This window comes from Enoplosus armatus, chromosome 22 (genome assembly GCF_043641665.1).
Source record: "Enoplosus armatus isolate fEnoArm2 chromosome 22, fEnoArm2.hap1, whole genome shotgun sequence".
Classification (NCBI taxonomy): Eukaryota; Metazoa; Chordata; class Actinopteri; order Centrarchiformes; family Enoplosidae; genus Enoplosus; species Enoplosus armatus.
The window spans coordinates 12,501-38,114 of record NC_092201.1 but is presented as its reverse complement, the minus strand read 5'-3'; the positions used below and the strand labels follow the sequence as shown (position 1 = coordinate 38,114).

The window sequence follows — 25,614 nt, the reverse complement described above, 5'->3', positions numbered from 1 at the left end:
GATGATTTATGACGAAACAAAATGTAAATACAACTGATATTTTACTGTAGAACATGTTTGTTTAGATCAAAGGCAACAAAAATTGAATAAAAATATTATAAAGAGTTTGTTTGTCCTCAGTTACTTTTAGGACTTTAATAATTTTACGCTGAATTAAGTTTCAGCTATTTCACACTATTCAACAGGGTCGATCCACTCAAAACAAAAAGCATTTCAACTTCATATTTTTATTTATTGCTAAATGATTGCTAAATGTTCCTTCTTTACTTTTACATCAGTATGTCTGTGGGCTCAAACTTGTTTCAGGTGTCTTTGTGTCACTAAATGAACCAAACTGAATAATTTAAATAAACTTCGTGCTCTGTGTAAACTTACAAAAAAACCCTGAACTTGTTGAACTAGTTGTGGATGGTTGCACTGGGAACCAGGAAATATAAACCAGAGATTTCCAATTTGTCACAACTGAACACATTTACAGGAAGACACACCTGCAGCACAGGTTCTTCAGGTGATACACACAGCGACACAGGCAATGTTAGAAAATGTCTGTACTATGATTTATGTATCGTTATACCTCTTCATTGAAAACAACGCTGTCTCGTCTTTTTATTTTATTGATAACAGGCTGTGAAAGTCAAAGTTCAGCATGTAGTCCAAAATATGACTCACTGTCAAGACAAACTGGTGTCAATTAGTTTGTGTAGTCACAATTCTTTTTGTAGCACTTCATGACATTTCCAACTCCTTTGACTTCATTCTCTCATTTAAGCCCTAAAGTTTTGTCTTTTCACAAAAAAGTGCTGTTCAGAAATCACTGCATGGCATCACAAACATAAATGAAATATACATAAATAATGTACTGTGAAAAAGTGTGAGAGTTCAGTAAACTGACCACAACAGCAGAAAACAACCAGAGTGAAAAAACTAAACCTGGACGGAATATAATGTCCTAAAAATGGAAACAAAAGATCAAACTGAGCAGTCGAAGACATTTTTCCATCTCTGATCTCTGATCATCTGAATGCAACAGTTTTAAAACCAACTGTAAACACAAAGTTCTTCAAAACTTTTCTCTTCTGTAGGTTTACAATATAAATTATTCATCATGTTTTCTGAACTCTGCTCCGTCTCTAGAACTCGTCGTGTCGTAGTAAAGCCTCCCCGAAGTCCGTCACCTGACTCCCAACAAACACCTCGTATTTGTCGAGGATTTCCTTTTTGGTGAGTTTTCCATCCTGGAAAAAAAGACATCAAACAGGTGTTAAACAGACTGAACAGGTAAATATGAGCAGTGAGATTAAAGTCAAATAAGTTTGACCTGGTTGGTGTCGGACTCATGCAGAAGGTGTTTGGCCTCTGCTTCAGCGTGGTCGTAATCAGATGGAAGGATCCAGTCCAGAGTTTCTTCTTTGTCCATCTTTCCATCCTTGTTTTTGTCTCTGAACTCAGAAAACTGCTGTCGTTCTGTCGCCACCCACTCTGGATCTTCCTCCTCATCCTCTGAAGTGTACATGTCACCTACAGACCAGGTTAGAGGAGAAACTATCTAGTTATTCACAGTGCGATCTTTTCAAATTCATCTGAAGAACAAGTACTCAGATTGTTTAATTAAACTATCAATCTGGTGCCTTTGTGCAGACCAACAGTGACTGGCCCTACTAAAGGTCAATGATCTGTTATCACAGACTGTAAAAACAGTGTGATAATGTGCTAAATATGGTGAAGAAACATGCTAGAATAAGAACTGCAGCAGCGTTTCTATTGGCTGACCTCTGACCTGCGACTCTGGAGATCAGACGGAAACACATGACTGAACTCATCATCATACAGGCTTCAACAGTAGTGAATGGGAAAACCTTCACTCATCCATCAGATTCAATTCAAACCCCATAACCAGACCTCCTCCCACCTCCTCAATACTCCTATCTCCTCCATCCAGGACCAAACACCTGATAGGTAACAGAACAGTTAGTGTGCAGTTCTTACCAATATACTCCTTGAGGTCGATGAAACCGTCTCCGTTCTTGTCGATGTCTTCCATCGTTTCCTGTGACAGTGAGCGCACACATAACTTCAGTTATGTCACATGACATCAGTGACATCATGTCAGTGACATCACTCTCACCTGCACCACGATGTCCTTCATGTGTTCGTGATCTTCAGGATGAAGAAAAGCTGTGAACTCTTGTTTGTCTGCCATCAGATCTCCGTTTCTGTCTGCGACTCTGAAACGTCTCTCGTCCCTCGACATCATGTGAGTGTAGTTATACTCTGTGTCCGTCTGAGGGTCATCTGTTAGAGGTTATCAATCAGAGAATTGGTCAGTGTATCAATCAGAGGATTGATCAGAGAAAGACTCTGCGTTTCTTTTCTTTACCCAGGTAACTCCCATACGTGACGTTCTTGTACTCCTCCCAGCTGATCAGCCCATTGTTGTTCATATCGAAGTCTTTCCACTGATGCTCCACACTGTCGTAAATGTGTTTCTTCTGAGCATTTTTGATCCAAACCTTCAGCTCCTCCTCTGAGATAAAACCGTCTTTGTTACTGTCCATTTTATCAGCGATGATGCTGCAGAGAGTTATGAAAGATTTGTTTAATTACTTATCAGCTCAAACTTCTTAGAAACCTCAGATTACTAACACCAACTTCCACCTGAGCCAGCTGCATTACGGCTGCCGGAGATGATCTGCTGTTATACTATAAATGGTGTGTTGATGAGATCTATAAGTGAAACGTCTCACACTGAATTTAACTTCAGTGTCAAACATTGATTTACATAAATAGATTTCCAACGAACTAGAAGCTAAATTAAATGTTCCTTCTTTGCTTTTACATCAGTACGTCTGCGGGCTGAATAATTTAAATAAACTTTGTGCTCTGTGTAAACTTACAAAAAAAAACCCTGAACTTGTTGAACCAGTTGTGGATGATTCCATTGGGAACCAGAAGATTTCCAATTTGTCACAACTGAACACATTTACAGGAAGACACACCTGCAGCACAGGTTCTACAGGTGATACACACAGCGACACAGGCCACGTTAGAAAATGTCTGTACTATGATTTGACATTGAAAACAACGCAGTCTCGTCTTTCACTGTAATGATACAAATGATTAGTCTCCGCTGAGCAGCAGCATGTTTGAACTCACCCGAGCCTCCGTTTGCTCTCCTCTGGTGGGAGGTGGTCGAAGGTTTTGGCCTCGTCTCGACCCAGAAAAGCTTCGTGGTCATACTCGTAGTTTTTGTTGTCGTCGTGTTCGAGGTGGCTGAGAGGTTCTTCATCGTGAACTCGACTCTTCTTCTCTGTGGGTTTACTGCTGCCGTAGACAACGCAGAGGACGAAACACATCAGCAATGGACGGATCATCCTGACAGAAACAAAAAGACACATTACATTGCTGATATCAAAACTGAACTAAACCAGATTTATTTATTGAACATCAATTACTCTGAGAGATGTTGGATATTAAAACTGCTCTGTGTTTGATTTGAAACATTTCTGACCTCCACAGATCTGATCTGAGACAAGAACAGACAGATTGAATTATTTATACTCATTAAATATATTTACTCAAGTACTGTACAATCTAGAGATACTTGTACTTAAATTCAGTATTTTATGCTACTTCACCTCGTGTATACTTCTACTACACTACATTTCAGAGGGAAATATTGTACTTTTTATAGCACTATGTTTAACTAATTGAATTTTATGTTTCATATGATTTTATAAAAAAAAAGAAATGATCAGTTCATAAAATATGACTATGGTTACAAATTCAAACACTCAACAGTATATAAAGTATTTCAACTCAGCTCCACCTTGACTAGTTACAACAGTAAAGTATTGCTTATCAATACAATAAAAATAATAATAGTAGTATTGATAGTAGTGATACTTCTACTGAAGTAAATGATCTGAGTACTTCCAGCATCATGTTGACTTACATGATGTCACTGAATGAGAAGTTGCATCATGAAGTGAAACATCTCAATGTGACAACAAGACAAATACACAATTTAACTTTAATATCGACTAAACACAGTGACAATTTCAATCCTGCAAAATGTTTCCTCCTAATATAAAAAGAGACAACAGCACAAAGAAACAGAAAACTGATTCATACGTTTCTTTCATCTTTCATCTGCAATAACTTTTAGTTTACGCTGAAACATGTGATGTTTGGTTTTCACCATCAGAGCAATTTTTATTGTTTTCAAATATCACATTAATAAAAAAAGTCAGTTTTTTGTATGTAAGTAAGGTGATGATTATGACCTCTCCCAGTTTGAAAGCAACTATCTTTGAACAAATTATATATATATATATATATATGTATATATTATGTATAATGTGACTTGTTCTGCAGTAAACGTCCATTGTCTTGTTCAGCTCTGCCTGATAACTTAGAAACAATGATGTAATAACACAGTTAACTATAATCAACTACCAACACAAGATCGCAGCTCTGACTGGAGTCTGCAGGAATGTGAATAGAAACCACAAAAACACCTGAGGTCTCACCTGAGTGCCTGTAACTCGTACACCTGGACGCTTCACCTAGATTCGGACGGCGTTCTCACCTCCTCAGTTCTTCGTCTCTTTTCTATCCGCCGACCATCACACACTCCGGCCCCGCTTAACCGTTTCCGTCCTGCCGCAGCCAATCCGGTGCCGCCTGGAACACTTCTCCGGATTTGATTGGTCCACTTCAGCAAGCGCGTTCGGTTAATGACGTCAGAGGGCTGCCTCATCGTAATGGCCTCTCATTGGCTGTTGGCCTTCTGTGGACCACTGGCAGCGGGAAGAGAGAGTCAGCGGTGAGGAAAGTTTCATCCGTCCTGCCACGTCCTCAAATGTAAAACAAAAACAGGATGAAGAGAAACGACAGTTTATATGAGAACAAGTTTGTCCAGAAGACGTTAGAGAAAGATAAATATTGATCCTGTTCACCTCTGTGTTCATCTTAAAGTGCTAATGAAAGGAATAATTTAATAAAATAAACCTTAATTCTTTTAACAGCCCTTACATAAATGATTATCCACTTATTTCAAGATAAATTCAAATGTTTTGTCATCTAAACGTGTAAATTTGATTGAAAATCAATTCAGTAATTTATGTGACAGGTTGTGAGATTGAGTCAAGCGATCATTCAGAATGAAGATCCTGTATTTTTAAAAGGATGTTTGTCTCGCTTTGAATTAATAGAAGTTATCGTAAAATTAATTGCCTGGCCTTCTCTGGCCACTCTCTCACCTGCTTCCCATTACCCCTGATCAACTCAGTAGTGCATATATGGTTGTCAAGTTACCATGTGCCTCATTCCAACCTGAACCCTGAAACTTGTTACCTGCAGGTTTTTGAATCTCTGCCTGATCTTTTTGGACTTTAGATTCCCTCCTACCCCTCTGGAATTGTTGGACTGCTTTTCTGGTTTTGACCGTTGCCAGCCTCACTATTCCGTAAGCTTTTGTACCTCCATTTTGCTCAATAAATCCCTGAACTGTACCAATCTGCCGAGTTATCTGCATTTGGGTCCTATTCCTGTTGATCTGTTCACACTAGCCATGGCTGTCTATATAAAACTATAAATACTCCATTAAAGTGATCTCTTCTGTCAAAGTAAACCATAGTTAGAGAATAATCAGAATCAGAATCAGAAACTGTTTATATACCCTATATAACCCTAACCCTCAGTGCAAGACTGTGGCCTTGTTCATCAGGTTGACTGCAGAGGGGAAGAAACTGTTTTTGTAGTGGGAGGTTTTGGTCCTGATGGACCGCAGGGGGTCAAACAGATAGTGTCTGGGGTGGGAGGGGTCGGCAGCGATCTTCCCTGCTCTCCTCAGGGTTGCAGCCAATCACCCTCTCTGCAGAGCGGATGATACGCTGCAGTCTGCACGTGTCCTTGGTGGAGGCAGCAGCGTACCAGACAGTGATTGAGGAGGTGAGGATGGACTCTATGATGGCAGTGTAGAACTGAACCAGCATTGTTTGTGGCAGGTTAAACTTCCTCAGCTGCCTCTGGAGGTCCTAGCTGATAATTGAGCCCAGGAAACGGAAGGACTCCACAGTGTCCACTGGAGAGTCACACAGGGTGATGGGGGGGGGTGGGGCTGCACTCTTCCTAAAATCTACAACCATCTCCACTGTCTTTGAAGCGTTAAGCTCCAGGTTGTTGCTGTTGCACCAGGTCACCAGATGGTCAATCTTCCACCTGTAGGCAGACTCATCCTGAGATGTGTCTGAGATGTGTTTCCCTAGCTTCACGTGCTGCTTCCTGTCAGACAGGAAATCTGTGATCCACTGCAGGTGGGGTCAGGCACGTTGAGCTGGGAGAGCTTGTTTTGAAGAAGAGCCGGAATGATCGTGTTGAAGGCAGAGCTGAAGTCCACGAACAGGATCCTGACGTAGGATCCCGCGGAGTCCAGGTGCTGGAGGATGAAGTGTAGGGCCAAGTTGACGGCGTCGTCTACAGACCTGTTGGCTCTGTAGGCAAACTGCAGGGGGTCCAGCAGAGGGTCAGTGATGGATTTGAGGTGGGACAAAACCAGGCGTTCAAATGATTTCATGACCAGTCCAAATGAGAGTAAATAAAAGCATATATGACAGTCTCTGGACAGACTGGACAACTGTATTAAATGTTAATCAAGCTGAGGTTATTATCAATGATCCCACCAAGGTTTTTGCAGTTTTGGGCTATATTTTGAGACAGAGCCCAGGTGTTTTGAAGTATAAAGGCCCTTTCAGACAATGCAATTTAAGCTGTGGTTGCAAAATAGGTGGAGTTTTCAAAACTAGCCAGACTATGTCATTTTGTTGTTGCCCCCTACTTGGTTGGAAACGTGTTTCCAAGATTGGGCTTTCCTACAATTCAGGTAATACACTTACAATATTAGCTTTTCCTCATTAGCTTGCCTCATTTCTATGGGCCACGTTGGTCGTGACAGCGCAGTTCAACCTAGTTTAACTTTGGGCACAAGCTTGCAGAGCTTTGCTTGATGATTGTGTCTGAAAGGACAACGATGCTGATAGGTTTCCAATGTTGTGAGTCCCTGGGACCCACAGGGGGTCATTTGAATGGCTTCCCCATAAAATTGGGGTTTTGTGACAAATTGCAAACAACAGCGTGGGTGACTGTACTCTGGCTGAGCATAACTGGCCTTATTTTCCGGTAAAAGAAAACACAGCAACTTCTCTCTAATCTCTCTCTCTCTAACCCTAACCCATTTATTTCCAAGCATGAGGGGGTTGGCAGTCCTAATGCATTAATGGGACATGAATGTCTACAGATGGAGAGGGAGAGGGGGAGAGAGGAGCTAAGTGCATCATGGGAAGTCCCTCGATAGTCTAAGCCTATAGCAGCATAACTAGAGGCAAGCCTGAGCCAGCCGTAAATATAAGCTTTATCAATGTCCATAGTGATTGCCAGGTAGTCAGAGATGAGGTCTGAGGTTGATATGAGACCTTAAAAACTCAAATCCCGCTAGTGGCCCCTAGAGGTGACAAAATACATTACACCCCACAATGTTTTTTTTTAAGGCTGCATTCAGGCCATGTCGGCAGAATGGGAAGAGAAGGAATGGATATGAAAACACTTAAATCAAAAGAGTTCAAGATCTTGGACACATGAATCTGCTCAGTAGATTTAATGGCAAGCTGTTTATTACAAATATGGGTTTCTTGTGTGTACATTTTTTTTGCCTTAAGAAAATGAAAGAATACAATGTTTTCATGGAGAGGAGCAGTGCCTAAACATGTTTGCCTTACATTTACGGGATAGACATGAGAATAGTATCGATCTCCTCATCTAACTCTTAGAAAGAAATTGAATAGGCCACTTTCCCAAAATGCTGAACTATTGCTTTAAGTCTGGATTAGCTTCACAATGTGGTTCTTGGAGTTTGTTCCAGAAGGGTCCTCATGTCCAACAGTGCATCCTCCAGGGCTCGGATCAGATGTGGTGCATTCGTTTTTTTGCAGGTATCAGAAGCTTCATAAGTGCACACTGTGAGGTTAATGTGATCATTCATAATACTGTAACACATATCATATATTCCGGGGTCTTCAGGGCCAATACATGGCTGACAGCCAATCTTGGACTTTATCTTATGAAAAAGGACAGAAGTGAGAATGCTGTGGTTAGTTATTGTTGTAGCACTGAGACCTCTGAAATGTGTTTCTGAGATGTAGTTCATTTTCTTTTGGGGCTAAGCAAGCATTTTCAGCAGCGTATGTCTGTAACCATGACTTCTTGTGATAAGTTTCTCATTTTAACCAGATCTTTTTCATGTTATTTATTTATTTAGAATGCATCATAGCACAGGTTCCAGGTTCATCCTGCCGACAAGACTTCAACTAATAGACTGCAAACTTTTTAACATCCACTGCAGTCCTCTGACCCTCTGCTGTTTCTGTTTCTGCCAAGCTGTGCTTTGCTGATGGGTGACAAATGAAAGGAAAAACACCAACATGGTCACCAACACCAACAAGTGTCTTAGTATGGAGTCAGGCCATCACAAGCCTCCAGAGAAACTTCAGTGGTCCTTGCCAAGTGTGTGGAAATCTGTTGGAGGGATGACCACCATTCCTCCAGATATTCCCTCAAATACCACCTTTATTTAATCAGGTAATTGCATTGCCAAAGAGGCATGAGTCCAGTAGATAGAAAGAAAAACAAACATAGCCAGACATAACAAAAGGACATACAGCATCAGAGACAGACATCACTACAAATATTTATATTATATAATTTAGTGTGATGGAGATGGTGGATGGTGGTGTGAAACTGGGTTGAGATCTGGTGACTATAAAGGCTGTAACATTTTATTCACATAATTTCCATTTTAACCCTAACCATTCAATGAGCCCTTGTGCATGGAGGCATCTGTATTTTATATGTTTCTTTACCCTTTTGTTCAGGGTTTTTTTAGTTAATCAGATTAAAAGCAAATAGAAAACTACTGCCTTTACAGTCACCAGATCTCAATCCAATTGAACACCACCAACCACCACCATCTCCATGAGACCAAATGATATAATACAAATTTTCATCTTCAAATCTACTCAGTGATGCCTGTATGGATGAATCTTAAAATGTCCGCATGCTGTTTTAATGTATTTCATTGTAATGTACAAAACAATGAAGTAAGCCTGCTGAGTGAGGGTATGGACTATGAAGTTAAGAAGACAACATTTTGCCTCCTCTATCTGTCTCTGTGAAGCACCCCATTGTAATTGAACAGCACAATGACATGCACAAAGTGGCAGGTTTTGGGCGCACAGACTGTCTCCTCCTGCTATTCAAGGCAAAAAAAGGCCCTAAGGGGAGCCCACTAAGATAAATCTGAGAATATTTAACCAATTAACCAATTTATTTTTTTTGAGGAGTATAAAGTAATGTGCTAGGCTATCTTAAGTTGCAGTATAATGGTGTTTTCATTTTAGTTTGAACCCTGGCCCTTACCTGACTTGTAGAGATTTCGTAGTCATTGATTTTGTCCATGGAGGTGTCTGTGAAGATACCTGGCATGGAGATTTTTTCCTCAACAGCCTGCATATTCAGAAAAAAGAGATGTCCTTCCATACTTTGGCCACTGATTGCCTGTTGGATGGAGAAAATTCACTTAGTTTGCGCTGTGGATCAGCAGATATAATATCAAAAGGTACCCTCTTGTAAACAAATCTTCTGTTTACATTCTTGCCAAAACTCATTGTGTGGCCTTGAGGGTTAGGGGTTAGAGTTAGGGGTAAGCTCAGGGCCCGACAACATAAGTAACTGCCTGCTCTCCTCCTGTGTAGAACAATTAGCCCCCATCTTCCATTTTCAGTTGTCACTCAACCAGCAGAGGGTGCCAAAATGCTGGAAGAAGTCCATAGTAATCCCAGTGGCCAAAAACAATCACCCAGGTTTACAATGATTATAGGCCTGTTGCTGTGACTTCCCTAGTCATGAAGTCCTTTGAAAAACTTCTCACCATTATTGAGCACCTGCTTTACCCATTCCAGTTTGGTTACAGGGCCAGGCGAGGAGTAGAAGATGCTACTACCACTCTGCTAAAACTTGTTTTCAAACATCTTGAAGGTGGCAAAACTCCAAGCTGCTATTTGAGGATTTCTCTTGTGCTTTTAACATGATCCAACCCCACATCGTAATAGACAAGCTCATCAAGAACTTTGGTTTAGATTTTAATGTTTGGGGCTGGATCCTTGATTTCTTAACTGACAGAACTCAGAGAGTGAGGGTGAATGGATGCATGTCAGGGGAATAGTCATCATCCACGGGGTCCCCTCAGGGCTGTGTCGTTTTGCCACTCCTCTATATTCTGTAGACAGACGACTGCTGCAGTCGGCACGATAACAGTTACATTTATTTGCTGATGACTCTGTTATAGTCAGCCTCCTACATGCTGATGAAAACAGCTGTGGTCCTGTCGGTGATCAATGGGACAGGCGCTAGACTCTGTAGAGAACTACAAGAATTAGTTGATTTAATTGATAACAAACTGAATTTTAATAAACACTTAAATGCTGTGCATGAAGGCCCAGCAACATGTATTTTGCCTGTGGAAGCTGTCTCAGTTTCATCTTGACAAGACCCTCATGATCCTGTTTTATAGATCTTATATTGACACTGTGTTAACCTTTTCTTTAATCTGTTTGTTTGGGAACCTCAGCCACAAGGCCAGACCAGATTAGTGAAAATGAGCAGCAAGATCTTGTATAGCACACACACACACACATACACACTCTGAATTTCAGATTTTGTCTTCTGCCTCTGGGTCCAGATTCCCCTTAGGGGTAAGGGGTACAAGCTCTCCTTCACCCCCAAAGCCTTTTCACTTCTGAATGCAGGCCAAAGAATATATGTGAGGTGGGATAGTATGAAGGGACAACTGTTTATAACAAGCCCTGACAACATTTGTTCCAGAAAGGCATCTTTACACTGACAATAAACTGTACCTGCAGTGAACTAAAGTATTGAGTGGTGGTCTGAATGATACTCACCATGTTAGTACACCAACTGTGTGCTTTTATTGCTTTCTCCAATAAATCAAGCTTCTCTGAGTTCTGTGCAAAACAGGAAGAAGGCAGGAATGTTACAGCTTCACTTCCTTCAGCATCCTGAGGCAGTATCTCTGATGTCAACACAATTTTCAAACTGATCCATAAAAATTGCATGATGACCTGTGCCAAATACCTAGCTGAGATCAGGAAGAATTGAAATAGAAAAACCCCTAACATCAGCTGTAAGGAAAAGTATTTATACTAAAGGTCGTTTCAGTACTATGAAGACAATGGAAGATATTACAATTATTCATAAAAGATATACTTTGAGTGGCCAGCTCATTACATGGAGTTACATTAGTTAAGAGCTGCATTGGAAGTTTCCCGTTCATCAGACCTGTTTTTTGGGGTCATCAAAGGCCTTGACAAAGGCAACTGAGGCACTCGAGGTTGAACCAATTGCAGCCACTCGACCCAGTCTGAATAAACGCAGGGAGACAGGTTCCATTGCTGAGCAGCACTGCTGGTACATCCTGACAAAAGAGAGAAATATTTTGAATAATCTCTGTGTTCCAACATACAGAGCCTTAAAAAATGTTTACCAGTCAAACAAATGCTGTAGCTCTGCAAACAGTGAGTATCATGTTTTAACTATCCAGTTTGATTTTGCTGAGAGCATTTGTTTATCCATTATTCCAGTTTCTAGGTGATGAGAAAAGCTCTGATTTTAAGCACAACTTGAAAGCTTTGGAAAACCGGGTGAACCAGTTTCATCACCCTTGGTTTATAATGTAAAGAGTAAAATGCCTGCATACAGAAAGACAGTCCATCTTCATATAACTTTTCAACACCTCACCTGTAGTAGGCCAGCTGTATCGCCATCTGTAAGAAAGCATCGGGGCTCATCTTGTGGGCCTTTATGACATTTTTCCCAAAGTGGTCAAATACCGCAGCCCTCAGATCCACATCTTGGACCAGTCTGGGGAGGTGGGGATGGGAGAAACATCTGGACAGTGAGACTTTTCTTGGGTAGTATCTACTTCACCTGTTCATACACTACCTCACTATTTATTCTAAATGTTTAAGTGCAATACATATATAGTCATACACTTCAGTGCAACACATACATACATATACATTGTTATTGTATATATTTTTTTTTACCTCATTTCACTTAAATACTGTAAATGTGTATATTTTTTATTTTCTATTTCTTATTTTTATATTTTGTACATACTTTTAGTTCTAAATTATGCTACTTTTCTACTCTTGAATGGGAGAACCGGTACTGTACTATTTCCCCCCTGGGATCAATAAAGTATTTCTGATTCTGATTGTCTGACAGATGTTTGCATTAGTATTTGTCAGAATATATTCATGCCTAATGATAAGTATAAATGTATTATTGTGAAAATGTGATACTATTACACACTTTCTGCAGTATTAGTTATGTCCATATCAGATTGATTTTCCTGCTCCCTCTTTCATAGCCTCATGGAGCAGCAGCTTTCTTTCACTCACACTGCTGTCTTGGTCAGAATGTTAGCTAATGAATGCTGCTAAAGACGGCAGAGCCTGCAGTAGAGTCTTCGACTGGCGTTTGTTGATATGGACAACAGCAGGAGTTGCTGCTACATGTAGCTGTTCACATAGCAACACATGAAAATGGAAATGACTTAATCTTCCTCTGGGTTTTTATTCTTGTGGTCACTGGGTGTCTATGTAACTCTATCACAACTAAAAGCTACTCTCACATATCCATGTGCTGCTTGGCCTCCTCAATGTCCTTCTTGACCTCAGGCGTGATGTTGAAGTGTAGTCTCTGGGGCAAAGGCAAAGGCTCCATGGGAGACTGCATTATCTGTGGATGTTTTTTCCTGTTTTTTTCCTGTTTCCTGCACACACACAAGAGAAAATAAATTATACATATGATGGAACAAAAGACTACCCACGTACATCTGACAGCTGAAATACCCGCAGCAAACAAAAGATTTGAAATGATCGGGTCTTAAATAACCGATACTGACTCATCAAGCTATATCTGGATCCTAGATCCTGCAGATTGGTCAAAGACCAGCAAAATCAGCGAAAGTCCCATCATCATAGAGATCCTTGATGCTTATCATGGCCAATTCATGTCAGATATGGAAGTTTGTGTCAGACGATGAAGGTAGGAATAGGTGGTTATTTAACACTGGTGCTAAGCCAGACCCTGCCTGACTTATCTAAAACTTCAAACTAACTTTGCTTTGACTATAAAAATTGCAATCTTCAAAGGAGACAGTTTATTCAGTTTAGATTGGATTGTATGTGCAGGCACACAGTAAAAAGCACAGCTCTGTGCTGACATTTTCCAGATGAACAGTGAGGTTCTTTCCTTCGTTTGTGCTGGTTTGGTATTTTGGTGACTTGCTGTGTGCTGCTGTGGGAGGAGAGGTGCAGTAGACGGTGTGCTATTGCCAAACCAGTTTTGTGCTATCCCCTGCCTGCCTGCTTTGAGCACAAACCTCTTTGAAATCCCACCAACCCATTTATTTGTGTTTTGCTTGTTTGTTTCACTTTTAACTTTTTTAAAAACCTGATCTGAGTTTGAGTCCTGCTTTTGAGTCTACACATGGATTCACAACTGTGACTTGACTGCAATCCGTGCTGTGTCATAGAGTCCAAAGATATATATTAAAGTGTTCCATAAAGAGGTGTCACAGTTATCAAATTCAGGCAACAGAGGAACAAGGACTCAAATGGTTTTGGTGAGTAACACTGAATGTATCCAAACTTTTACAAAACTCCACAGGGCACCTTTCAATAGCTCTGTACTGTAACCATATGTGTGATAAACAAAGACAGGTATCCTGTCACCTATCCATGCTACTATGTGGTTTTTCCTACAACAAATTGCAACACTTACACCTATAGAAGCTCATTTAGTTTTGGTCTACTTACATGTGTGCTACAAAATAGTCACACATGGCCATTCCAATTGAACCATCAGCAGCGGCATGAGAGAGGTTGGTACCACATATCCCGTCTTCTCCAATAATTACCTGAAAAAAAGGTATGAAACACAAACCAAGCATTAGCATTACATCCCAACTCCTCATGAGTCTGTTTATTACTGTATGTGTGACTGTGTTGCTCAGGTTATGCTGATGGGTGAATGTTAGGATTTTTTGTTTGCAAGTGTTATATGTCCGTTGACAAACAGGGAAACTTAGAGGGTCTTGAGCTTGGCATGAAAAATAGAGCATATAGCTGCCTTAAATTGGAAAAAAATCTGCTAGAGGGAGCATACCCCCGGAGCCCCTTAGGTTAGGGCTAAGCTCAGAATATTTACAACGTGTGGCTCAACCCCTGCTGATCCCTCACCCACCTGCCGCTCATTCCCCCATTAGTCCCCCAACCCCTTTTCCCAGTCATTAACCAGATCATCTATATGCTACGTAGCTTAAGTGTTCAAGCCCTAGATCTAGTTTGAGTCCTGCCTGCTCCTCATTTTTGCCAGCCTGATACCTGTTTAGTTTTGTTTGCCTTCGCTGATTGACTGCTTGTTACGACCTCTGCTCTGAAAACTGACCAGGTAAACGTCTTTTTTACATCACTTGATCTGAGTCCTGCTTTTGAGTCTACACATCTGGATTCACAACTGATACATACTGATACTTACCTGGTTAAGTTTGCCTTCTTGTTTGCCTATATGGTTTTGACCCCTGTTTTTTGGATTAAAGATATTGGATTTGCTCTTACTTAACTGTCAAGTCGGGCTTGTGGCTTTCTGCGTGTTCTGTGTCAACCATTATAGTTACTGCAGAACTACCATGCCTTTATTGCACTGAATGCATTTTTTTACTGATGCATTTATGTAGTGTGTGTGTGTCTGAGTCCGGTGTGGCAGTGAGAGAGAAAAGGTTAAAACAACTTTGACAAAAAGAGAGAGAGAATAATAGAGTAATAAAACATGTCTTCTGACTGTCGTTGGCTTATTGCTTATTGTCATACCTGTCTTACTCATTACTGATACCGGTCCCCAGTACTTGTGCCTGGGAAAAACATTAGTGTTTTGCATTACAGTTGACCTATTCAGAATTTGCATATGTGTCATATCACCTGCATCCCCTTGTCAAACCAGCGGTTTCCACTGTTCCACTGGCTGCCTCCTCCATGCAGTATTTTGAGAATAGCACTGCTGTGACACATCTGCGACACTGGGGGCATTGCTCCATCCAAACACACTGTGCAGATGCTGCTTTGGATAGCTGACACTGATTCTTTGTTGGTCTTATCTGAACACATCACATCAAGGACATGCATACAGAGCAAACATCATGTTATTATGTAATCAGAACGTAAATTAAATGTATTGTTTAGTTTATATATTTCTTTGTTTATATTGTTAAAAAGAAGAAAAAGGTCTGTGTCAGACATATCTGAATTGCTCCTTTTAATCTCAGCGGATTGACAGCAGCTGGAAGTGCGTGTCTATGTTTGACTGACAGCTGGAGGGGTGTATTTGTGTCCATGTCAGACAGTGTGTTAGCAGTGGTTTTGTGGAGTAAGGAGCACACCCGCATTTTGACAGACTGAAGTGAAATTTGGAGGTACGTTTACATGGTGTTTAACTTGTGGCAGCTAAGCAGCTAATTAGCTAATTAACGGCAAACTGATGTTAGCAGTGCACTTTTCCCCAGTGAATGATTGTTTGGTGGCTCATTCAATAAGGCAAGGTGCAGGACAAGTGTGTTCATGTTTGTAGGTTAGATAAGAAGGAGACTTTAGCAGGAAAGCTAATGTGTGTTGTTCAAAGTTTGTGCCTCTCGTGTTGTGTAGTAGGCTGCTGTCTGGTTGTTAGTTGACAGTCTGTCAATGATAAAACAATGATTTTACTTGTCAATGCAAAGATTTGATTGGCTGTATGGTTCTCGGTATAAGTTCTCTGTCTAGAAAGATAGAGAACTTATGGTATTCCAACACATTAATGCAAAGGTAGGGTTGCCATCATGAAACCAAAAAATATAAAATATAAATTTCTTCCTTAGTTTTTTTTCTCAAAGGACAGACATGTGGTTTACAGAGCAGATATGTATGTTGTAACAGAAAGTGCAATTTAATTTCAGTTGGACTTTAAAGGAATAATACACCAAAAAAAAGGTGCAGATCACACCGATGTTACGTTCAGAGTGCAAGACTACAGGAGGCTTGCAGAGCAGTTTACCCTTCCAGTCAAAAGAACACTTTTCTTATTGTGGGCAAGAAGTTTAGACGTTTACAGGTGTTCTCATTAAGTATTAGGTCAGTGGTTCTTCAGTTTGAGGTGCAAAAAAGTACAATTTCCCCCCGGGGATCAATAAAGTATTTCTGATTCTGATTCTGATTCTGGTGAGCAGAGTTTTGCTCACCCTTGATGAGGTTGATGTAGGTTTTGCTCCAGATGTCACGATGCAGCGTGGTGAGGATGCCGACAGGCTCCATGTTGGTCTGTAGTGAGGAGTTGCAGATCCACTCCAGCTGAACATAGAGCTGATCCATAGTCAGTGAAGTCCCATCACTGTTGTACACGTCCAGCACAAAGAACTGGATCCAAGGGGACACGAATGAAAACAAGACTGGATTACCAACTGAACCAAGCCCAGGTTAGGGTTATCCCTAACCCCAAACCAAGGCTTCGGGCTGTCTTTGTGGAAATTACTTTGTGGTAACTTAATTAATTTGATTAATTAGTATTTGTAATTTTTCACTTCATTTCTTCATTTGATTTCAGAAGATTCAGTTTCAGCCTGTCAGTGTGTTTATATGCATTTTAGTGACCTGAAAATTCCCTGATTTTGGCAGAAGCTTGAATTATAGAATATGAAGTTAAAGTTAGGAAACCCACTCAAGTCAAGGGATTATGGATAACCTGGACAGCACAGCTAGATATCTGCTGGAGAAACCTGTACCTGTAACCTGTAATTTATACCCTGAACTGGGTTATCAAAGGATTCTACACATTTGCTTGAATAAACCTGAGGAAAACTATTTCTGTGGCAGGAACACAACGGTCTGAAGAAAAGACCAGGCTTTGTGTTCTTACATGCAAAATGAGGCCAGTGAAGGACTTCAGATATTTTGGGGGGTTGTCCATGAGTGAGGGTAAGAGCATAAGTTGCTTTATTAATAGGTGTTATTTTCTACTTTAGTCAACCAAAAATTTTTTACTTCTCAGCTGGCTCTTTGTGATATTTTGGGACATTTTTTCTCTTTATGTGACAGTGGGGATATGACAGGAAATCAGAGGAGAGAGAGGGGATTGTCAGATTGGTGCCTTAACCCCCAGGCCACCAGGATGCCCCCTAAATGGGCTCTCAAGACAGTTCGTAAGTGTAATTATTAGAAGTTTGATAAATACAAGAGCTGGTCCCAGAAGAGCTCGGACACAGATGTTTGACTTGGACCAATGATGTGATTCGCCTCACCTGATTGTTGCATACTACAGTGATGTGTTTGGGGGGGTTGGAGCTCTTGGCGTAGAATACCAATGAGTCAGTCTTCAGACCAGGGATACGGCAGGATGACATCACCTGCTCATACTGCTTCATACACAGCGGCTTCCCTCTCATGTAGTCAGCTGGTAGTGTCTCACTGCAAAACATACAAACATTAAACATCGACTTTGAGTCATGTAGTGCTGCCTCCATCTTTGACTCAAGTTTAGCCCCTTCACTGACATAATATAAGAAATTAAGAAGGCTTACATCAGTTAGAAGGTAGTATTGATACAGTTAGCTCACAGTTTACCATCCATCATCATATGATACAATGTTTGATGCACACACAATATTTCTAACAAAGTTTGAATCAAACTGATGAGGGTATCATTGGCTTTCTTTTCTTTTTCTTTTTTATTGTAGTTTTACATATGTATTTGTGTGGATAATACAAATACTAAAACTTCTACAAGCACCTTGGAAATAAACCCAATTCAAAGTCTTTAGTGAACTGATTATATATCTCTGGTTTAAGACAACAACCTGTAAAAAAATTTAGCATATCACCTTTTTTAGGCACAGTTGAAACATTATGTTAATGGTTGTAATATGACTGCTTTCGTTGGTGTTTAATGTTTGTAGGTCAAAACAACCAATAAACTCATTGAATTTAGTTGACAGTCTTAGAGGACGGAAATAAATAAAACAGTAAGGATGATAAAGATATTATGTGTCTGGGAAAAGGACAACATTTTATGCTCAGTACTCACTTGTCAATCATTGTCTTTACATGCAAAACAGCTGCAAGGAATTCAGCAGCATACCTAAACAAAGTAAACATGGATATTCATTTAAATGTTCAAAAGGAGCTCCAGCAGTTCAGTATTGTGCGTCCATGAAGATTAAAGGGATTTGAGAATTAATCAAATTTTAAAAAGGATGAGATATCCTGGCTTTTAGTCTCCCAAAACCCCACATTCGAAGTGTCAAGGACAATCCAAGATTTAGTCGTTATTACTCATTTACTCGTGCTTTGGAAAGTTATCTCCAGAGTCACAGAGGACATTATACAACAGGCTGAGTACCAGTTCTCTTCACACCTGATGTTGTGTAAATTTTGTACAATAATGAACAATTTGTCTAAAGTTGAAGAGCTTGATGTTGGACTGTTATCTATTGATCAAGAGAAAGCTTTTGATAGAGTTGATAACAGTTATTTATTTAGGACACTTGAAGCTTTTGATTTTTGTAAGACATTTATTTCATGTTTTGTTAAAGGTGGGGGTGGACTCAGCTGGCCAGTACCTGTTCCAAGAGTTATCAGACAGGATTGTCCTTTATTTGGGATGCTATACTCCCTGGTCGTCGGGCCTATAAAAAGACTAACAGGGGTTACCTTTTTAGGAAAGTGTAGATTCAGTTAGCTTGTCAGCATATGCTGATGATGTCACAATTTTCATCACAGGTCAAATCAAAAAAGACTGCAGTGGAGCAGAGAGGGGATGAAGTGCTTAGGTGTCTTCCTGGGAAACTGTGACTTCCAGAATAAAAACTGAGATGGTCTAATGCCCAATTGTCTAGATGGACTTGGGTCCAGCCCCAGTTATCCTACAGGGGGAGGATTCTGGTTGTTCTGACTGCCTCCATGCTCTGACACCTGTTCACTGTGTTTGAACCACCAGACACACTAATAAGAGAAGTACAGAATACACTGGTGTACTACTTCTGGGGACGATCTCACTGGATCAGACTGGCCGTCCTGTTCCTACGTGTTTCAGGAGGTGGACAGGGACTGATTGATCTACAGCCACATTACAACGTTTTGGCTACAGACTGAAAAGCTTCTGCTGTACCACAAACAGCAGCCCTGGACTGAAACAGCCTGTCTGCTCTTTCATAGTGTGGAGAACCTGGGCTACAATAAACACCTGTTTCTTCTGGAGCTGGGTGGTATGGACCTGTTGAAGACCAGTTATTTCTCTGTCTGTCATCCATGCTTGGAGCACTGTTTTAAATGTCAGGAGAGACTGTTACTCAACTCTGCCAATGTTCTCCTGATCTCAGTCCAGCTCTTATAAAGGATTCTCTGCACACTGACAAACAGCTGCCATGCTCAGTGAGGTGACTGGTTGTAAATGTCTACACTTCCAGGAGAAACTCCTGGTGTGTTCAGGGCGGTGTTAGGGGCCGATTCTGTGGAGTATCAGGGTCATGGAGGTTGTAAATATGTAGAGCTGTGTGTTTTTTGGTTGTTTGTAGTTTTTTGTTGCATGAAATCTTTCAGTTTCTTGATGTCATTTTAATTTAATTGAGAACATTGGATCATTAAAAGATTGGCTTATGGTCAATGTTTCTCTCTCTCTCTCTCTCTCTCTCTCTCTCTCTAATTAATGTAAATGGGATTTTCTGATAAAATCATTTTCTGACTTTTGAATGGAACATGATTATCAAACTATTTTAGCAAAACAGATGAAAACTGTTAAAAACTTTAATCCACATTAGAGGAAAAAAAACATTTGAACATTTATAGAATCATATTATGGGCTAACATAGTTAAAGGTTTGTGAGTGTGTGTGTTTACCTTATATGTCCCTGTTTATCTCTGAAGTTCATTCGAGGAAAGAGCACCCCAACGTTCGACTGAACAACCACAGGCTTTCGTTGTTCAAGATATATATTCTTTATATAAACATCTGTTAACTACAAACAGTTACAAACAAAAAGTGACACACAGATACGTACATACAGAGACAAAGATAAAGTTCATTGAAAGGACAGAAGTGACTTCATCAGCAAAACCAAATTACATTTCAGTTCATTACAACTAAATTATTATGTGGTCAGCTCTGTGATAAAAAGCTTGTAAAAGTTTACGTTTGTTCATATTATATATTTTTTACAATGAATGTAATATTATCCTAAAGACTTTTGGGTTCGAGATTGTTGAGAGCGATTCGTGAGCTGTCAGATCAAACAATCCCTGGTGATCCAGCAGATTATTTGATACTTTCTGTTCAAGATGCATCTGGTCCAAATGCAACCAAAACTAAAATCAAAAACTACAGCTTGGACTCTCTTCTCAGATTTTACATCTGAAGTCAACACACTTCAGCCAGAGCTCTTATTACAAAGATGATTTAAATGGAGGTTAATCCTCATCTGATTCAGTGGTACCCTTCATTTCTTAGAAATAGAGATAGTTAGAACTTCCAACTCAGGAGCAGCCCAGGGTTATGTGAGCTCACCTCTACTCTTTACACTTTAAACAGATGAATGAACACTGATATTCCAAATATCAAATATATTCAGAAATGTTCGTATGATACTACACTGTTGTCTCTGTTAGGCACTGCAGATAATCCTAGTAATGATTGCTATTATAATTAGTGGAGTGGTTTGAAAATAATTCACTTATTATTAATCCAAAGAAGACACAAGAAATCATTTTTCGTCTTCCAATGAACTCCACCCGTTACTGTCCTTAACACATAGATTGAACGGTTTGCTCCTATAAATACTTAAAGATGTATATGGGCACTGATATGTCATAAAGTTCATATGTAGATTATATTTATAGCAAAGTACAACAACGCATTTACTTTTTTAGGGGACTTGGGGCAAACAAACAGATCCTTGGTATCGCACTAGACTCCATTGAACCTGAGCTATGTGTCATGCTCCTCATTTTCCATATAATTTTAATTCATTTCATTTCATGTTGGATTGGTGGTCCTAAAGATTGTATTATCGAAAGTTTATGAGAAAAAAGTTTTTTTCATGTGGAATTTAACTGCTGCGGGTTGGCAAGTCAAAATCATTACATTATCATTTAGTCAAGATAAGTATGATTTCTTCTCTAAATTTGGAGATCTTATAGAAATGTAAACTGTGTCTATGAGCTCTCCTTCACTGGCAGAATGTGTCTAAAGGTCAGTCCCAGTAGCTGAGTGCATAATGAGCTGCTGATTTAGTAAAACTAACTAAATGCAGAATGTGTGAGGAGGTCACTCCCAGCAGCACATTTCCACCATTATAGGTGTTGGTGTAGTTGTTGAGCTCACCCAGCTTTCAGTATTGCGTGCTTTCTTCTCCAGGCGTCTCTGCAGTCTCTCTCCGACCCCTCCTGCTTTCTGAAAGTCTTCCAGTAGCTCTTTTGTGCGCTTCAGCTCGTCCACCTCCACAAGGGACTCCAGAAAGCTGAGGTAGAGCTCACAGGTCTGCTGCAGATGGGGGACAGGCAGACTGGGCAGTCCCTTCTGCTGAGTCAGGTTTCTACCAGCAACCAGAGTTGCTGATACAGGTTTCACGAAGTGCTTCACCATCCCCGCCTTTACCTGACAAATACAAGAACGTACTCAAATACATGTATATGTATGTTATCACTAGTTATAATAGTTTCATCTTGACCAGATACGAGTAAGGCTTTCGTCTTATGTCTTCAATTACAATAATCATAAATATGTTAAATTCTACAAGCAGAAGAAGAAGAAGAAGAAGAAGAAGAAGTAGTAGAAGAAGAAATAAACAAGTACAACACAAAAGATGAATTAATACACTTTAACAGTTAAGAACAGTTAAGCAGGTAAATAAGCAGTGCAGTAATCAAAATTGAAATGTTAAAACAAAACCTAAGACATATATAAGAATACAGGATAAGAAACAGTAGTTTTATGCAAGAATAAAGAAATATTTGTTGTCTAGCTACTGTAATATCAGTAAGTTACATTATGGACATTGTAAACATGCAGAATTAACTGAGGTTATTTTACTTACCAGAGCTGTGCTGCAACGTGTCAACATTGTGCTTTCAAAGAAACTCCCACAGACTGAGGCCAGACACTAGTTACCTGTTAAATGTGCTTTATGGATACAGATCCGTAATGTCTGGAAAAGAAAATTCCTGGTATATAAGAGGAGTTGGTAAATATGGCTCTGCTGCCAGACTAACTGACATCAGCTGAAAATAAAGAAGTAAAGGTTTGTTTGTTGTAAACAGTAATGCCTACTACTTAGCTTATACAAACAGACAGAATACACCATGAAATCAAGTGATTGCACAGCAGATTTGGGGACTTTCACATCATGATCTAGGGAAGTGGAACTATTTATAATCTTCTGAGGGAATAAAAGAATATGTAAAGTTTTCTGTGAACATCCTATAAACTCTTTCACACCAACCCATTTCCTCTCAGATTTCAGAGTTGTAGGCTTGAGACCAGAAACTTGGACTGAAGTCCGACTGAAGTCTACAGATGATGCACCATTGATACTATACCTACTATTAACATCTCTTTTTTTATTATCACTAGATTAATACGTGCATTGTTTTTGTTTGTCTTGCATTGTTAAAGTTACATTGAAATTATACTAATACTAACTTGATTACTTAATTCCGTAACATTGTGAAATGTCATGCCAATAAAGCGTTGAACTGAATTGAAAATTAAATTGATATCCTCAATGAGAGAGTGTTCAGAACCAATGTCTCTGTTATTCAGAGATCTTCAGTTAACATCATGTTTGACTGTGTCTATATGTCCTCTACCTGTTTTTCCAGATAAGGAGCTAAAGTGGCCCCAAGGCTTTTGGACAAGTGAACAGGATATGGTCTCCTTCTTCCCCTCTCCTGTATTTGTGAATAAACAACTAACTGATACATTCTCAAATATGGTGTGATGACGAGTGACACAACACATTTAAGTTAATTTCTGAATTCTTATTCTGAAGAAATAGATTGCTAGAGTTGGTTGCTGAGTGTTATATTATTATATTTGTGTTTAAGAAACAACCGGGAAATTATTGAGTAGAATTAAAAAGTGGTTTGTAATCAGCTGTTAATTTCCAAAAGAGTTTCTGGAAAGAAAAAAAAATTCTTAATCATTTAGATTCTTCACCTTTCTTTAAATGACGTTGCTCCGCTTGGTAACCTGAACAAATAGTAATGTTATGCTTAGCTGCAAATTTACAGCTGTCAAGGAAACTCCTTAGTTTTGTGTTTCAAACTGACCTGGTGATCATGAAGTCTTCATTTTATTGAAGCTTAGGGTTAGGTTAAGTAAAAGCGGAGCGTTCCGTAGGAACGCTACGAGGGGCACTGGCTCATGGGAACGATGAATGTTAAAAACCTTTTTATACAATAAATTCCATAAAAGTGAATAAAATTGTTCATAGAAGCCCTGTGGACATGTTTTTTACTTTTCTATGTTTGTATTCCTCCCTTTCTTTAAAATTTTTTTTTATTTTTATGTGGGGTATAACTAGGCCACTGAACAGGTGCAACAGCGGGAATAAGTAAATTAACAAAGTCCTCCAACCTCCCTGGGTCTCCACGGGCATTTGTGTGTTGGCCCGTCCCTGTGGTGAACCTGCTAAAAAGACCCTCATAGACATGTTAAAAGTGTGTTAAGAACCGACAAGGTTGTATGCCCTAAAACAAACGTGTTAATGAAGTGCTAAAATATAAGATTAGTAAAAAAGTGCTTTTAAAACAAGTGCTAAAATCACATAAAACACACCACACAATAAATCAAACATATACAACACAAAATTAGGAATAAAAATACAATCATGATAATAATCACACTCATTTAAAATTCATAAGAATATAAAATTGTTTGCATACACCAAGTCGGCCTCAGTCACATAACTAAAAACATAAAAGTAGAGGTCTCAATAAGTGATATGTAAAAGATTCATCAAACGGAATAGGGATAAAAACCACACCGTAAAACATCACAGCCCCTTTTAGTTATGTCAATTTACATTTTGTCTTTAACTCAAAGTGCTGTGATAAGTTTTAGATTTTGAACTCATCTATTCTAGTTTTTGTAGGTTAAATTTACATTTATTCATTGTCTTGACTACTTGAAAATGTTGTCAGATTGACTGAGCTTGCTTAATGAAGTTATCAGTTGAAAAAAGAAAGAAAAGAAAAATGGTGGGAGTGAAGGTCTGAGAGCTACAGAGAAAGAATACTTTCTTCAGCATTTGAGTTTGAAAAAACCTCCACCTCTTTAAACTAATGGCAAGGTTGAAACATAGATATAAACAACTTGTTATATCCTGGAGATATGCCATGTTTTAATTTGGACTAAAGCATAGACACATTTTGCTCTCAATGAGAGGACTACTGCTGCCGGCGGAGGGATTGTATGTATTTGCAACGGCCATCCAATTGAGGCGGAGTAATACGTTAACCTACAGTCTGAAATACGGAGGAACGTTACAGCGCGCGATTTCATTACTGCTGAAAGACAGCACTGGAGGTGAGTGTAAATGATTTTAAAATCTTTAATTCTTTGCCATTAACTTTGGAGTTGTAACATAAAGATAATAGAGTTAACTTTGTACATCGTGCTTACGAATAAGTTTTGATAGAAAGCTAAAAATGTGAAAGTATGGGTTTGTTTTAATCTGGTGCAGTATTTGTTTTTCATTAATGAGCTACTGAAGTTCTTCATTGGACTTCGACATGAAGTTTGCTAGCTTCAGTTGACATTAGCAACGTTAGCTGGTTAGCTAGCTACACAGTCGAGGACAAAGGGAGCATACTGTGGTAGCTTCAATTGCAATGGGGGTTGAGGTGGGGGGTCTGCCGGTCAGCGGTGAGACACAGCGGGGAGAAATGGCAGAGCGTACAGCTCCACTTGATTTTATTATGAATTAACCAACGTTTCTTTTCATTAGGGATTAGGAGGTTTTACCGAAATTGCACCCCGGTGCAGTTCGTATTTGTTTAATAACTTTTGAACGCAAGGTCGTAGAGACTTGAAACCAACACTTTTGAATAGACACATTAGCACGGGCTTTCCAACGGTAGCATCCCCGACTCTGTACGAGCTTCCGTTCCGGAGATACGTCAGTTCCTTAGGTAGAAAAAAATTGTATCTCGGGAACGGAATGTCGTAGATAGCTGGGGACACTTCCTACGTGTTCAGAGAGTCCGAATTATGGGAGACGTAAGGTGTTTCCAAGTCTGTAGGACGTTCGGTTCAAAAGTTATGGTTGGTGGACAAATGCTGGACGTCAGGTGGACAAATGCGAATAACTTTTGATAGGAAGGTGCTAGAGACTTGGAACCATGATTCGTCTGCCATAATTCGGGTACGGGCTTTCCAACGGTACCAGGCACGAGTCTATAC

General features: G+C 39.7%; 2 protein-coding genes across 2 annotated transcripts; both read right to left on the bottom strand.

The window, feature by feature from the left end:
* Positions 1-598: 598 nt before the first annotated feature.
* Positions 599-4,638, bottom strand: calua (calumenin a). The gene is made up of 7 exons (XM_070929175.1): positions 4,530-4,638; positions 3,154-3,372; positions 2,378-2,571; positions 2,126-2,292; positions 1,987-2,047; positions 1,319-1,518; positions 599-1,235 (listed from the first exon to the last, which is right to left on the bottom strand). The coding sequence occupies exons 2-7, from the start codon at positions 3,369-3,371 to the stop codon at positions 1,131-1,133; spliced, it is 945 nt and encodes a 314-aa protein (XP_070785276.1). The 5' UTR covers position 3,372; positions 4,530-4,638; the 3' UTR covers positions 599-1,130.
* Positions 4,639-7,888: 3,250 nt separating this feature from the next.
* LOC139305091 (carnitine O-acetyltransferase-like) lies at positions 7,889-21,795 on the bottom strand. Its single transcript, XM_070929028.1, has 13 exons — positions 21,535-21,795; positions 20,055-20,173; positions 18,244-18,297; positions 17,462-17,627; positions 16,406-16,580; positions 15,117-15,292; positions 13,956-14,056; positions 12,767-12,907; positions 11,869-11,991; positions 11,410-11,545; positions 11,013-11,075; positions 9,472-9,609; positions 7,889-8,113 (listed from the first exon to the last, which is right to left on the bottom strand). The coding sequence occupies exons 1-13, from the start codon at positions 21,793-21,795 to the stop codon at positions 7,889-7,891; spliced, it is 1,878 nt and encodes a 625-aa protein (XP_070785129.1).
* Positions 21,796-25,614: the final 3,819 nt, after the last annotated feature.